The following is a 16,042-nucleotide window of genomic DNA, read 5'->3' on the forward strand; positions in this document are numbered from 1 at the left end:
GAGTGCATGCGCCCTATAGCAAAAACCTCTCCAAAAATGAATAAATAAATAAATAAATAAATAAATAAATAAATAAACAAACTCTCAAACTTGGACCAGCCCAGTAAGACTTCCTGCTGCAATCCAGGTTCCTTACCTTTTCTTATGTCTTTCGTGACATCACAGCCAGTTGAATTGCACATTGTGTTCACGGTGGTGCTGGGGCCAGCTAAGCCACACACAGTGTCTGCTGTGGCATTGCACTTCTGGAGGGTGACCTGCCCTTTGGGGCACCTAGGGGGAGAGACATCCATGGTATTCCTTCCCCACCTGCCAAGGCCCTCTGGGATACCATCATCACCAAAGATGGTGTCTGGGGCCATTTCCCAGCACCTGGAAGGGGCCTGACATGCAGCAGAGGTGCGTCCACCAACCCACATTTGGGGACAACTGCATGGTGTGATCACAGACCACCATGAAGGGTGCAGGGTACATGGAAAGCCACACAATGTCACCACCCCAGCTCGTCCTCTCAGATGGCATCCCTGTGATTCTAACTAAGCACAGGGAAGTTTACATGTCTTCCTCCTCTATGTATAGCCCAGTTGGTTGGCCCATGGACTGAAGAAATTAAGAAATTTGCTCTGCTTTTAGCAAAGGCGCAGGGATTCTGGCTCAATTCTTCCTAACTGCTACAAGTTACAGACTTAGCAGTCATGTTTGTTCATCTTAGTAATTTTACAGTAACAGGCCTGAACCAACGAGGAATTTATCCATTTGCTAATTGACCTCACAGCTGTCAAACTCTCTGCATCTAACAAAAGGTAACAACCATGGATTTCTGTAAAAATCATGTAACTCATTCCAGGTTTTCTGATGTAATCTGGGTTTCTTACCTTTTCATGGCAATAAGTGAATCTTATTACTACACCTCAAACTCCAGATTAACAAAGCAGAAAACACCGGGGAAATCTCCAGGCTACACATCCTTCAAGGAACCTATAACTCTGCCTGGTCTGTCACTGTTTACTTTTGATTGAAATCAGGCTTGAGACATTACTGAGAAGAGTCCTGGGTCTCCCAAGCTAAAATATAACAATCCTGGGTGAAGCATTTGGCTAGTTTGTTAGCAACTCTGGACACCAGAGGACCCTGTTTGGAAGCTTCTGTAATTCTGAGAGAACACTTCCCCAGCCAAAATTCTGCACTTAGCCAGTCTGGAATGTGAGGAAGGCCTATGTAACAGCAATGATGTGCATTGTACACCGTGCTTCCCTTCCTTGGGTGTTGGGTACAGATATGTTTCGGCAGAAACGAAGGAGACAACTTGAGAAAGAAGAAGGCAGTGGGCAGAACCCATGAGGATGGGAAAGGGAGGTCCAGGACAAGCAGGTAGCAGACCATCAGAGCAGTGAGCCAGATGGGATGGAGGAGGGATAGTGGGCCATGGAAACCTGGATGAAGTGAGACATGAAAGAGGCAGTGATGCGTTACAAAGGGAAAGGCCAACCAGAAAGTTCTAGAGAAAGAAAAAGAACTACAAAGAATAGAATTAATGCTAATAAAAAATATTTTTGCAAATAAGATGCACTTTTGCATAGAAAGACACATCATGGCCTTTCGGACAGCCCAGTAGCCTGGGAGGCGGCGAGATGCTATGGACTTGCGGAGACATAAACAAGAAGCAATAAGCTGGATGGGGACTGTCTCTCTGGGCTCAGATGGACTGTACTGGCCCAGTTGTAAGTCAGGGTCCTGCCGGCTCTCAGCTCATGAAGAATAATCCCCACACAGGCCCAGTCCAAGGCCGTCTCCAACCCGTGCCCAAGGCACCTGTGCAGAGTGGCACCTACTTGCTGCATGGGTTGCAGAGCTCCAAGGACCCTGGATGGTAGAAATGGCCCGCTCTGCACTGGCACTTCCGGTTGCTGACTGAAGAGCACTCTGCCACCATTTCTTCCTCTGCAGGCCAGAGAAGACCAGGGTCAGCCCAAGGTAGATCACTCATCCTCATACGTACCTGTGGACCTGTATCCACACTTGAAACAGGAACATGGCATACCTGTCTCTGCATGGGATGTAACCAGCCACAGCAAGTGCGCCAAGAGGGTCTCAAGTGCGGAAGACTGCAATCAGCATGGCTACGAGCATCCTCTCACACTTGTCTCCAGGTTAAATACCTAGATCTGGAGACTGGCTCAAAAGGTTTGCATGTTTGACAGTTGTTTTTTCTTCTTGGCTAGAGAGCAAGTGTGTGCACCAGAGAGAGAGAGAGGGAGAGGAGAAAGTGCTCCCCCATGGAAAACGGTCATGCTGTAGTCCCTCCTCTTCTATCTCTTCCTCCCTTTGGGATGTTGGGCATGCGCACGGGTCCAGTGTGTTTCTCAAGCCGCCAAGTCCAGGACTCAAACAGTGCAGCTGGCCCTGTGGCATCTGGCTGCTCTATCCACCAGGCTATGAAGCCGACCATATTCAACATTTTGAACTAGTCTCAAACCGTCCCCATAGTTCACTATTAGTTGTAGTCTTGATTTGTCCCCGACAAGGGACTTGCTCCTGGACATTACGTCTCCAGGCCCCTGGCACATCTAGTCCTCTCTGTCAGCCTGCTTAATATTTAATCTGCTCATTGATTTGCTCTGTGAAAACTCCTAGTGAATACGAACTTCCTTTTTTTTTTGGAGAGGTTTTTGCTATAGGGCGCGTGCGCTAGCCAGAAACACAGAGAGAGACAGAGAGATAGAAAGCGAGAAATCACCCCCAGGGGGGGATGGCCACGCCTCAATCCCTTCTCCTCCATTCTCCTCTCGAGATCTTGGGCATGCACGCACATGCGCCTGGCGTGAGTTTAAGCCACCGGGTCCAGGACTTGAACTGCAGCCGACTACGTGGGAGTCCAGCAACATAGCCATTACGCCAACTGCTGGTCCCCCATGAACTTCTTTTTATGCATTTAAAGGTACTCTTTGTAAATGGTCAGTAGTAGTTCCCTAGGCTCAGAGTATCCACCTTTTAAAAATAACTTGCCAGGGGCCAGGACTTTAAGGCGGCTGGATCCCACATGGCCAACTACATGGTTTGAGTCCCAGACCCAGTGGCTTGAAAAACACACTGGGTGCATGTACACATGTACTCAAAATTCTGAGAGAAGAATGGAAGAGAAGGGATTGTGGCATGGCCATCCTCCCCTGGGGAATAATTTCTCACTTTCCCCTCATTCTCCCTTTTTCTGTCTTTGTTTAAGTACACGTAATGCGTAGCAAACTAAAAAAAGAAAAAAATTCATTTGCCAGACATCTCATAATTGAGACTGTAACTTTGTGGCTTACAAAAAAATAATGAAATTGTTTTCCTATTGGGTTGTTCACCTTTCAACTTCATTTGTGGACCTCAGCGCAAATATGAACATTGAAATTTTACATGTTATGCATTGTTGCTCTGAGGTTAAGCAACTGCTGTCTGACTTTGTGACAGAATTCAGCCTCAGTTTTCCACAATGGGATGTTGAGGGAGCAGAGTACTTGGCCCCATCCTTTGCAGACATAGTATCTGCTTCCCAAGAAAAAATTAGATCACAGTAAATTTGAATATGGGTTGGACTTAGATGATATTCAGGAATCACTGTAATTTTCCTGGATGTAATCACAGCATTGTGGTCCTGTAAAACAATGTCTTTATTCTTAGAGAATGCATCATGCAGGGGACAGCAGGCAGCATGGTGGTTGGGGCACTGGACTTTCTCATGGCTAACTGCAGTTCAAGTCCCAGACCTGGTGGCTTTCTCTCTTTCTCTGATGGCTAGAGCAAATTAAAAATTAATTAATTAATTAATTAACGAGAGAAAGAAGAAAATGCATGATGCAGTGTTTAGGAGTGAAATATCTTCAAAATAGCTCACCAACTTGCACACACACACACTCGCACACCTGGTAAAATGTGAGCAATTATTTCATCTTAGGAAGAAAATCTATTGGTACACACTATTCTGTTCTTTCACCTTTCCTACAAATTTGAAAACTTTCATAAATAAAAAAAATTCCTTATTATTTGAGGGTCGAATTTTATCTTTTTGCTCTTATTGTGGATGCTTTTCTATGTTTTCTGGATTGACTTTAATAATTTGCAATTAGAATAAATGGTTTAAAAATAAGTTGCTTTGGGGTCGGGAGGCAGCATGGTGCTTAAGGCACTGAACTCCCACATGGTTAACCTTGGTTCAATTCCTGGACCTTGTGGCTTGCTTTTTCCCCTTTGCTTCTCTCTGCCATTCTTTGGTCAAATTAAAAAATAACCATAATAAATAATAATAAAGAATTCTTTTTTATTTTTTCAAATAATTATTTTGTATTTAACTTTATTCTTTATTATTATTATTATTATTATTATTATTATTATTATTATTCAGTTTGACCAGCCAGAAAGAGAGAGTGAATGAGAAAGCAAGCCACCAGGTTCTGGACTTGAACCATAATTGGCTATGTGAGAGTGTCCAGCGCCTTAACCACCACGCCACTTGGTGGTCCCTCAAAATAATTCTTAAAAAAAAATAAGTTATTTTAAATTTTGGATCAGACTGGAATGACTGTTTCTTATTTTGAGAAAATATCAGGGACAATGATTAAGCCAATACAAATGTTCCGCCACTTTCCAGCAAGTGCTGAGCACTGTGTTTTGTGATCGCTATCTTTTCTTTCTTTGTTTTATTAAAAAAAAAATTGTTTTTAATTTGGCTGAGGGTTTGTGCACTCACCAGAGACAGACAGATATGCGGACAGAGAGAGAGGAAGGAAGTCTCCCCCCCATGGGATGTGGTCACTCCACCATCCTTATTCTTTCGTTCTCTTCTGTTGGGCATTTTGAGCATTCACACACACACGCCTGGCGTGTTTATCAAGCTGCTGGGGCCAGGGTGCAAACTGTGGTCAGCCCTGTGGGTTCTGCTCCCTTAGCCATTGGCTATGGGGTTGGGATGACCCACAGTGCTTTTTCTTACCAGATGCTGGATTCACGGGCACTTGGCTTCTTCCTAAGTTTTCAGTTAAATAGACAACATCTTTATGCCTACATAGTTAGGCTCAATTTTACTGACTTCCTTGGAACACATTCCTAGGTTGGGCACTGTGTGTGGGTCAAGCGGCCACAGGTTTCAAGGTCAAGAAAGGTGCCCTCCCTGCAGACTCACCATCGCGGCAGACAGAGCATGGCAGGCAGGCGTCCAGGCCGTTGGGGAACGCTGTGAAGGTCTGTTCGTCACACTTGACACACTTCCCCTGGGTGTGGGGGCTCACACAGGGCTTGCCAACGTACTCGCCTATGCAAGAGGTTGGGTACAGGTCAGATCCTTCACCAGGGCACACCTGTGCTCCATCTACCCAGCCCAGCCCCAGGAGGCTCGTCCTCAAATCTGTAAACAGAAATACTTACGTCGTGCAGTTCAGGATCAAAGTGATCTCTGGACTGTTAGAATTCCCTAACCTTTCGACTAGACGGAAACTGCTTTAGCAGCTGCCCAGAGCTCTGGCTACCTGTGCTGCGTTTGCTCCTCCGAACAGCCAGGCCATGGGACACGACAGAAATCACAAGTGTCCTCTGACATCAGACATGAGGCTTGGAGTGGGCGAGCAGTTGGTATGTGGAAAAAGAGCTTTTCTGCTTCTCCAGCCAGAGTTCAGCGTGTACCCACTCCAGCAGAGAAAACCGGAAATAAATGGTTCATGAACTTTCCACATTTTCCTGCATAAGTCATTTTCCTGGCTTCCTCTGAAGGGATCAAGATCCAACACGAAGGAACACATGTTCCATTCGGAGCTCATCAACACTGCACTTGAACAGCACAGGCGTCCATGGGCATGATTCCTAGGGGCAGGCCAGCTGGTTCCTCTAGAAGTTTTTCCCTGGGACCGTGTCCGACCTTATAAGCCCCCCATCAGGCTCCTTACCCTGCTGCAATGGTAGAAGACTTTTCACGTTACCGGGTATGTATTTACCTGATTTTGATTGCACAGGGGAACAATGAACAAGAAAGCAAACATCAAAGTGCACATCGGACAGTGGGACTGTCTGTGTTCAGATTCCACCAGTGTTTTGGCATTCCATGCCATTCCCTGGTATGGAAAACGAACGGGGCATCTCCATCTCCAGCGGATGTCTAAGGCTCCTGGGGTGGTCCAGGAAAGCCACGGTCCTCGAGTCCTGGTACACATTTGCTATAAAGTGCCTACAGTGAGTTTTTGGTTCTTGGCGCCAACTCTGGTCAAGCTGGCAGAGTGGCGGCTGGGTCTACTACTCATATTCTCCGTTTTTTTTTTTTTTTTTTAAATTTATTTTAAAGAGAGATGTTTGCTATAGGATGCACATGCTCACCAGAGAGACAGAAAGTGAGAAGTCACCCCCTGGGTGTTGGCCACACCACAATCCCTTCTCTAGTCTCCTCCCAGGATCTTGGACATGCATGCACATGCACCCCACATGAGTTTCAAGCCACCGGGCTTGGGACTGAACTGGGGTCAACTATGTGGGAGTCCAGCAGCATAACCGTTATGCCATCTGCTGGTCCCATACTCTATGGTTTTGAACACTATCATGAAGCTGCTTGGCTGCTTGGTTCACACTTGTGTACCAAGCAGGTTCACAGATCTTCCTTCCATTGGCTAGAACTTCCAAACACTGGGGGCCAGCAGGTGGCAGAGAGGTTAAGACGCTGAACTCCCACATGGCCAACTGTGGTTCGAATCTTGGACCTGGCAGCTTGAAACTCATGCTGGTGCGTGTGCGTGCATGCCCCAAAATCCTGAGAGGAGAATGGAGGGGAATGGATTGTGCTGTGGCCATCTACTAGGGGAGGGGGAGGTGTTTCTCACTTTCTTCTCTCTGTCTCTCTGTAGGCACACACACTCTATAGCAAAAATCTCTCCAAAAAAGAAAAAAAAAAGGCAAAAGAATTTTCAAAGACTATTACTTTACTTTGATGACTAGTAAGCCTCACATGTGCATGTCATTTTATCTGTTCTTTGTTTGGCCAAAGAGGCTTTCTGGGGGTTAGCAGATGGTACACACTGCATGGTTCAAGTCCCAGATCCGGAGACTTGAAAAACACACAGGGTGTGTGTGCACATGTGCCCAAAATCCTGAGAGAAGACTGGAGGAGGAGGGATTGTGGTGTGACCACCCCTGCTGGGGGATGATTTCCCACTTTCTCTTTATCTCTCTAGGGAGCACAAGTGCCCTTTAGCAAAACTTAGAAAAGCTTTCTGATCTCTAAGCATCTGTCTGGAAAATATCAGAAATGGTCTCTCCAAACTTCTGAATGACCTTAGGAACAATTTTTTTTTTTTTTGGAGAGGTTTTTGCCATAGGGCGTGTGCGCTCGCCAGGAAGACAGACAGAGACAGAGAGACAGAAAGCGAGAAATCACCCCCCAGAGGGGATGGCCACGCTGCAATCCTTTCTCCTCCATTCTCCTCTCGGGATCTTGGGCACAGGCACACACGTACCCAGCGTGACTTTAAGACGCTGGATCTGGGATTCGAACCGCAGTCGACTACATGGGAGTCCAGTGACATAGCCATTATGCTAACTGCTGGTCCCAGGAACATCTTTTGACATTATTTTCTCCATTCCTAGCATTCTTCATAGTACTACTAACATTTTATGGTTCTACAAATAGTAGTCGATGTACCCAACAAAGAAATGTTCAGAAGAGGGGTCAACCTGTGGCGTGGTGGTTAAGGCGGCTGGATCCCACATGGCTGACTGTGAGGTTTGAGCCCCAGACCTGGTGCCTTAAGAAATACGCTGGCAGCACATGTGCACATGTGCCCAAAACCCTGAAAGGAGAAATGGAGGGGAAGGGATGGTGCCCTGCGTGTGTGTGGGGAGGTGCCTTCTCACTTTCCCTCTCTCTCCAGTGAGTGCACACGCCCTCTGGCAAAATTAAAAACAAAACAAAAAGCTATTCAGAAGAGTTTAAGCTGTACATGGCAGCAGCCACTGTACTCATAGGAGGCATTGTGAGGGATTAAATAAGGGACTCCTAGCTTTGTTGCTCTCAGGACAAGATTGCTGTGACACAGCCCAAGATCGATCCCTCCCCAACAAGGCAGGCAACACCCATGGGGTCAACCATGGTTTGAGTCCTGGACCTGGTGACTTAACACTCATGTTGGGTGTGCATGCGTGTGTCCAAAATCCCAACAGGAGAATGGACAAAAGGGAATTGCAGGGAACCAGCAGTTAGCGTAATGGCTATGTTGCTGGACTCCCATGTAGTCGACCGCGGTTCGTGTCCCGGACCTGGTGGCTTGAAACTCACGCCGGGCGCATGTGCGTCCGTGCCCAAGATCCCGAGAGGAGAATGGAGGAGAAGGGATTGTGGTGTGACCATCCCCCCTGGGGGGTGATTTCTCGCTTTCTGTCTCTATGTCTCTCTCTGTCTGTCTGGCGAGCGCATGTGCTCTGTAGCAAAAAACAAACAAACAAACAAACAAACAAAAAACTCTCCAAAAAAAAAAAAAAAAAAGGCCCTCTTTCTGTCGTTGTCCTCAGCCTTCTTAGTAGCTGGGACAGTAGTGTGGCTCCGGCACTTGGCTTTTTAGGGGCTTGGTATCAAACCTGGATCTCCCTTTAAAAAAAAAAAAAAAAAGATCTTGGGCATGCATACGCACGCGCCTGGCATGATTTTCCTTTTCTTTTCTTCTCCCCCCCCTCCAGGGTTTTTGTCTTAGTGCACATGTAGTAGCTGGAGAGAGACAGAGACAGTGAGAAGGAAAGTGAGAAATCACCCCCCACCCCGAGGAGGGCCACACCACAATCCCTTCCTCTCCATCTCCTGCTGGGATCTGGGATCTTGGACATGCACACACACGCACCTGGCCTGATTTTTCAAGGTCTGGGACTTGAATCGTGGTTGGCCATGTGGGAATCCAGTGACATAAATGCTATGGCATCTGCTGGCCTCAATGCATTTTTTAAAAATGAGCGTTTTGGAGATCCCTCATGTACTGAGAGCTGTGGGCCAGTGCAGACAGTCTATGCTGCAGGGTGATCCGTGGGGAATGTGCATGGCTCACCTGGGCCCCGGGCCGCACTGAGCGACTAAGGTCAGCAGAGTGGGAACTCTCTGCCCACGTGGCCAACGCCCACTGCGCCCTGCACACCGAGGCTTAGTGAGTTTCTGTGTTGGGCAGTGCTCCATCGCTCTGTCCCACGTCATAGCTGGACTGACCATGGACCCCACTGGGAGAGGACAGGTGGAAGTTGGTGCATGGTGTCTCCTGGACTCTGCCCCATGCATCTTCTCCTAACTTTGCTGACTTTACCCTTTCACTGTAAGGAATGTTTAATTGACAACAACAGCTTTTCTGGATCCGACGAGTCTTCTCAAGAATCCTCTTGGAGACCCTGGTGTAGGAACATATCCTTTGCTGTCGGAGAATATTAGGACAAGATAGTTTAGGCCTGGTGCCGCTGCTAAAAATGCTATGGTTGGAGGGGACCAGCAGTTGGTATAATGGCTATGTCGCTGGAATCCCATGTAGTCAACCGTGGTTCAAGTCCTGGACCCAGTGGCTTAAACTCATGCTGGGGGTGTGTGTGTGTACGTTCCTAAGATCCTGAGAGGAGAATGGAGGAGAAGGGATTGTGGCATCCCCTCTGGGGGTGATTTCTCACTTTCTGTCTCTCTGTCTTTCTAGTGAGTGCATGCGCCCTATAGCAAAAGCCTAAAAAAAAAAAAAAAAAAGGTATGGTTTGGGCCAATAGGTGGCATGGTGATTGGGGGCGCTGGACTCCCACATAGTAAATTGTGAATGAGTGCCAGGCCTGGCAGCTTGCTTTCTCGCTTTCCCTTTCTCTCTTTCTTTGGTCAAATTAAAATAATAATGATAACACATGGAATTAAATAAATAATTCTTTAAAAAAAACAAAAGGGTACGGCCTTGAGCAAGCTACCTAACCCTGCTGGGCTCCATTTCTTCACCTGCCAGAGGAGGTTCCAGGCAGATGCAGAAGGTACTGGGAGGGTATGTGTCTGTTTTGGTAAGAAATCTGATTATTCGAAGTTATTGTGAGGAAGAACTACGCAGTTTTGCTATTGCTTTTCTTTAATAGAAAACAGACTGTGTACGACGGTGAGCTCTACGTCAGCATCCGCAAGGTAGCAACGAATGTTCCATCCAATCACCAACCTGGCTGGCTGGTCTTGACTGAGCCTCGCTACGTCTGGGGACGACTGCATCATGTCCTTCAGCTAAAACAGCCAAGCAGCCTTCCCTGCCCCTACTCACCTAGATAGCCTGCCTGGAGGAGGAGGCCCAATCCCTGCTCCTTCGTCCCCTGATCCTCCTCTTAAATGCCCCCGTCCCCTCAGCTGGGTTTCAGGACTTACCCCCTGTAGGGAATGTGGGTGGGAAACCCCAGACCAAGAGGGGCTGCTGGATGCTCCTTGGACAGTCAGTACCACCAGAGACACACAAACTCTCCTGCACATGCAAGGGCCCTCTTGTGAGGGGCTGGGTGTGGATGGGCATGTGGGGCAGGCAACACCTGTCTGGCGTTCTGCATAGCAGGAGATCAGCAAGCAGAGCCCTGGCCGTCATTCTCCTTGGCACAGTCCCTGGCTTTGCTCCAGCCTCCTAAGTCCACGCTCTAGCTTGCGTCCCCCGACCCGCCAACTCACCTGCAGGACATAACTGGCAGCAACGGCCGGCGAACCTATACTCATCAGGCCTGCAGGACTCGGGGTCAGAGAGCTGCATGGCGTCTTCTTCAGTTGTGGCAGTCAGTCTCAGCTGGAAAGGAAGAGGAAACATGTTATTAAAAGCTCATGTTTAGGGGCCGGCTGGTGGTGCGGAGGATAAAGGTGCTGGATTCCCACAAGACTGACTGACTGTGGTTTGAGTCCTGGGCCTGGCAGCTTGCTTTCTCACTTTCTCTCTCTCTTTCTCTCTCGCTCGTTCTCTCCCTCTCTGGTCAAATTAAAATAAATAAATAAAAGTTAAATAAAATAATGCTTAAAAAATAGCTCATGTTTACTGAGTATTTTCCAAGCCAGTAAGCTTTAAACTTTTTCATAGGCAATAAAAATCCTTTCATATTCTCTCTTAAATTACATTTAAAAATGTTTATCAACTTATTTTCTCCACAAGTTAAGGGAGATAGAAACAGATAGACAGATGGGACCAGCAGTTGGTATAATGGCTATGGCGCTGGACTCCCATGTAGTCGACCGCAGTTCAAGTCCCAGACCTGGTGACTCTTAGAAGAAATAATAAAGATAAATCTTTGGGGGGGTCAGCAGATGGCATAGTGGTTACATCATTGGACTCCCACATGGCTGACTGTGGTTCGGTCTCAGATGGATGGCTTGAAAATCACGCTGGGCACGTGTGTGTGCCCAAGATCCCAGGAGAATGAAGAAGGGATTGCAGGGTGGCCATCCCTACTGGGGAGTGATTTCTCACTTTCCCTCTCACTGTCTCTGTATGTCTGTCTCTCTGGTGAGTGCATGCACTGTAACGCAAAAACTTCTAAAAAATTAAAAAAAAAAAAAAAAGACAAAAGTTGAATTTAACAATGGATTCTCAGATACCACACTAAAGGCAGGAATAACCAAAGGAAAAAAATAGATAAATTAGGCTTTGTCAACATTTAAAATTTTTGTGAATGAAGGACATTATCAAGAATATTGAGGCACCAGCAGTTAGCGTAATGGCTATGTCACTGGACTCCCACGTAGTCGACCGTGGTTTGCATTCCAGACCCGGTGGCTTAAACTCATGCCGGACGCATATGCGTGTGGGCCCAAGATCCCGAGAGGAGAATGGAGGAGAAGGGATTGCGGCATGGCCATCTACCCTGTGGTGTGATTTCTCATTTTCTGTCTCTCTGTCTTTCTGGCAAGCGCACGCGCCCAATAGCAAAAAAAAAAAAAAAAAAAAAAAAAAAAAAAAAAAAAACCCCAAACAAACAAACAAAAAAAACAAAAAAAACACAAACTCTCCCCCCTACAAAAAGGGATATGATAAGACTAGGACCACCACCAGATGGTGTAAGGTTATGTCGGTGGACTCCCAGGTAGTAGACTGTGGTCTGAGTCATGGACCTGGCGGCTTAAAACTCACACCAGGTGCGTGTGCACGTGAGTGCCCAAAATCCTGAGAGGAGAATGGAGGAGAAGGGATTATGGAGTGGCCATTCTTCCTGGGAGGTGATTTCTCACTTTCTGTCTCTTTCACACCCTATACCAAAAATCTCCCTTTAAAAAAAAATAAAGAATGTGATATACTAAGAGAATGTGAGAAAATATTTGTAAATCAGGTATTTTTTTAAAGAATAATTTATTTGGGACCAGCAGATGGCATAATGATTATGTCACTGGCCTCACTCATAGTTAGCGTGGTTTGAGTCCTGGACCCAGTGGCTTAGACTCTGGCCAAGCACTTGTGCGTGCGTGCCCAAGATCCCAAGAGGAGAATGGAGAAGGGATTGTAGTGTGGCCATCCCGCAGGGGGGTAATTTCTCACTTTCTGTCTCTCTGGCAAGTGCATGTGCCCTATAGCAAAAATCTTTCTATAAAATTAAAAAATAAAGAATCATTTAATTTCATTTATTATTATTTTTAAATTTGAACAGAGAGAGACAGTGAGAGAAAGGAAAAGTAAGAAAGCAAGTCATCAGCTTCAAGACTTGAACTTCAGCCAGCCACGTGGGAGTCCAGTGCCTTAACCACCACACCACTCGGCCCCATATACTGGCCCCTTAAATCATGTATTTAAACAGGATCTAGTATCCAGAATACACCAAAAAACTCTTACAACTCAATAAAAAGACAAACAACCCAATTCACAACAAAGGCCTTGAACAGACATTTCTCCATAGAGGATATACGATTGTCCAATAAGCACTGGAAAAGATGTTTGTCATTAGATAGTAGAGAAATACAAATCAGACCACCATGAGCTAATACTTCACATCATGATGATGGCCACAATAATAACCTAAAATAAAACAAGTGTTGACAAAGATGTGGAGAAATTGGGGAACCAGCCACTGGTGTAATGGCTATGTCACTGGACTCCCATGTAGTCGACCGTGGTTCAAGTCCCGGACCCGGTGGCTTAAAACTCACGCCGAGCACGTGTGCGTGCGTGCCCAAGATTCTGAGAGGAGAATGAAGGAGAAGGGATTGCAGCGTGACCATCCCTCCTGGGGGGGTGATTTCTCACTTTCTGTCTCTCTGTCTCTCTCTGTCTTCTTGGTGAGTGCCTGCGCCCTGTAGCAAAACCCTCTCCAAAAAGAAAAAAAAATGATGTGGAGAAATCGGAACTCTTGATTGTGAGGATAAAATTTCTCAGCTACATAAACCAGTTAGAGGGGCTGGCAGATGGCGTGGTGGTTAAGGACTGTGGACTCTTACATGGTCGACTGTGGTTCAAGTCTGGACCTGGCGGTTTGCTTTCTCACTTTCCCTCTGTCCCTCTCTGGTCAAATTAAAATACATAAGTAAATAAAGTTAAATAAAATAACTACAAAAAGAAAGAAAGAAAGAAACCAGTTAGATAGGTTTCCTTAAAGAGGAAAACACTGGGGGCCAAGCAGGTGGTGTGGTAGTTAAGGGTGCTGGACTCCTACATGGCCGATTGTGGTTCGAGTCCTGGCTTACTTTCTCACTTTCTCTCTCCTGCTCTTGCTTTTGCTCTGTCCCTCTCTGGTCAAAAATGTAAAAATAAATAAATAAAGTTAAATAAAATAATTTTTTAAAAAAGAGGAAAACATTGAATATTGAATCACTATGCCACCCAGCAGTTCCACTCTAGGGTATATACCCAGGAACACACAAACAAAAAGACAGCGACAAAACCATTGCAATGTTTGCACACAGCACCTACACCCGAATATTCACAGCAGTGCCAAGCATAATAGCTCCAAGCACAAACAATCCAAATATTCTGTTGTATAGATATATCAGATTTGTTTGTCCATTTATCACACCTGTGAAGGTGCAAAAGGACACTGAATGATTCCCTTTAACATGGCTGATTTTATGTAATGCAACTTTTACCTCAATACTTTTTTTTTTTTTAACAGACTGAAGACCTAAATACGAGTGTAAAGTATAGAACTCTCAGATGGAAATACAGGGGTCGACCTTTATGACCTTGCCTCTGGCAATGGACTCTTAGATTATGACACCAAAGGCAGGAGCCACGGGAGCCACCGGAGTTTCATTTGTAATAGTCCAGATCGGAATGACCCGGATATCCATCAACAGGGAAACAAACAAAGCCTGGTCCGTCCACACAGGGTGGGGTTGGGGGAAGGTGTGAATCTCAGTGACTATGGAGTGAAGAGCACTGAAGGGTTCCATCTACACAAAACTCTAGAAAGGGCAAACCAGCCTCTAGGGAGACATAGCAGGAGGCTGGATGCCTGTAGATAAGAGAGGAGGGAGGGATCTTAAGTGGGCAGGAGACATTTTTGGGGGTGATGGACGTGTGACAGTAAGCCAGGTGACAGTTTCAGGACCATCTCTGTATGTCAATACTGCCTATGCTGCACGTTGCATGCAAACTGACTCCCGATAAAACTAACACAATACCTCCTCAATTAAAAAATGGTCTTTCAGTGAAGAGTACTTCAAATGCAAGAAATGAAGAGATAATAAAAATTGGCTTACAGAAAAAAAAAAAAAAAAAGACCTACAGATGGCGTAGTGGTTATATCACTGGGAGCCCCATGGTCGATCCCAGTTTGAGTCCCAGACCCAGCAGCTTAAACCTCACGGCAAGCATGTGTGCACGCCCAAAATCTCAAGAGGAGAATTGGAGGAGAAGGGATTGCAGTGTGGCCATCTCCCCCTAGGGGTGATTTCTCGCTTTCTGTGTCTCTGTCTCTCTCTGCTTCTCAGACAGGTGCACGTGTGCTATAGTGAAAAAAATTTCTCGGGACCAGCAGTTGGCATAATGGCTATGTTGCTGGACTCCCACGTAGTCGACTGAGGTTTGAGTCCTGGATCCGGTGGCTTAAACTCACTCCGGGCGCGTGTGTGTGCATGCCCCAGATCCTGAGAGAAGAATGGAAGAGAAGAATTGCGGTGTGGCCATCCCCTCGGGGGGTGATTTCTTGCTTTCTGTCTCTGTCTTTCTGGAGAGCACACAATGCCCTATAGCAAAAAACCTCTCCAAAAATAAAGACAAAAACAAAAATCTTTCTCTAAAATAAAGGCCTCTCAGGGTCAGCAGGTAGTGTGATAATTAAGGTGCTGGCCTCTCACATGGCCCACTGCAGTTTGAGTCTGGGACCCGGGAGCTTGAAAATCACCCTAGGCTTGTGTGCGTTGGTGCCCAAAATCCTGAGAGGAAAATGGAGAAAGGATTGTGGCTGGCCATTGGCCAGGGTGATTTCTCACTTTCCCTCTCACTGTCTCTCTCCAGCTAGTGCAAGTGCCCATGGCAAAAACAACAACAAAAGATGAGACAACACAAAAAAGGTCTCTCACTAAATTTGCATTTTTTAGGAAGAATGAAGGAAATAAAGATTAAAACTCCAACAGAAAGCAACAGTTGAAAACTAAGTTCTGACAGAATAAGCCTGCTTCCCACCCTCCTCTACAACGAACCCAACTTCACAGCAGCGCGGGCCGGCTACCACTTGACCACTGTTCAGCAAAGCTCCGCGTCGCAGTCGCCCGCGATGGCCACTGTTCTACTCTGTCCTTGGAGCACATGGGACAGCAACTCACCGGGTAGAACGGAAAAACTCCTGTCGTGCCCCTTCCTGGGCTGCCCCGGGGCATTTCGCCCGTCCTGGGCGTTCAGCCTTCCCTGAGATCCGGCATGGTGTAGGGGTGGGGATGGGGGCGGCGGGGAGGTGGAATCCGGCATTGTGTAGGGGTGGGGATGGGGGCGGCGGGGAGGTGGAAATGCCCGGCGTGGGGTGGTCAGCAATTTCCCGCCGCCGCCGCTTCGGGACGGAGTGCTGGGGCCGGAACGAGGCCGGGTTTCCCTTGCACTCCAGAACTGAAACTTCGTTGAGTCTATAGGGCCGGTCCTGCAGGCTGCGCCCG

At 46.8% G+C, this 16,042-nt stretch overlaps 1 protein-coding gene across 1 annotated transcript in view; it reads right to left on the reverse strand.

Moving 5' to 3' along the window:
- LOC102502580 (tumor necrosis factor receptor superfamily member 23) overlaps positions 1-16,042 on the reverse strand; it is a 26,602-nt gene that overhangs the window by 8,577 nt on the left and 1,983 nt on the right. The window contains exons 2-5 of the mRNA XM_006141168.3: positions 10,655-10,766; positions 5,162-5,290; positions 1,833-1,941; positions 137-273 (exon numbers count right to left, since the gene is read on the reverse strand). Of these exons, the coding sequence (XP_006141230.1) occupies positions 137-273; positions 1,833-1,941; positions 5,162-5,290; positions 10,655-10,766 (487 nt within the window). The remainder of the gene's footprint in view (positions 1-136; positions 274-1,832; positions 1,942-5,161; positions 5,291-10,654; positions 10,767-16,042) is intronic.

The sequence above is a fragment of the Tupaia chinensis genome, unplaced genomic scaffold (genome assembly GCF_000334495.1).
Source record: "Tupaia chinensis unplaced genomic scaffold, TupChi_1.0 Scaffold000047_1, whole genome shotgun sequence".
NCBI lineage: Eukaryota > Metazoa > Chordata > Mammalia > Scandentia > Tupaiidae > Tupaia > Tupaia belangeri.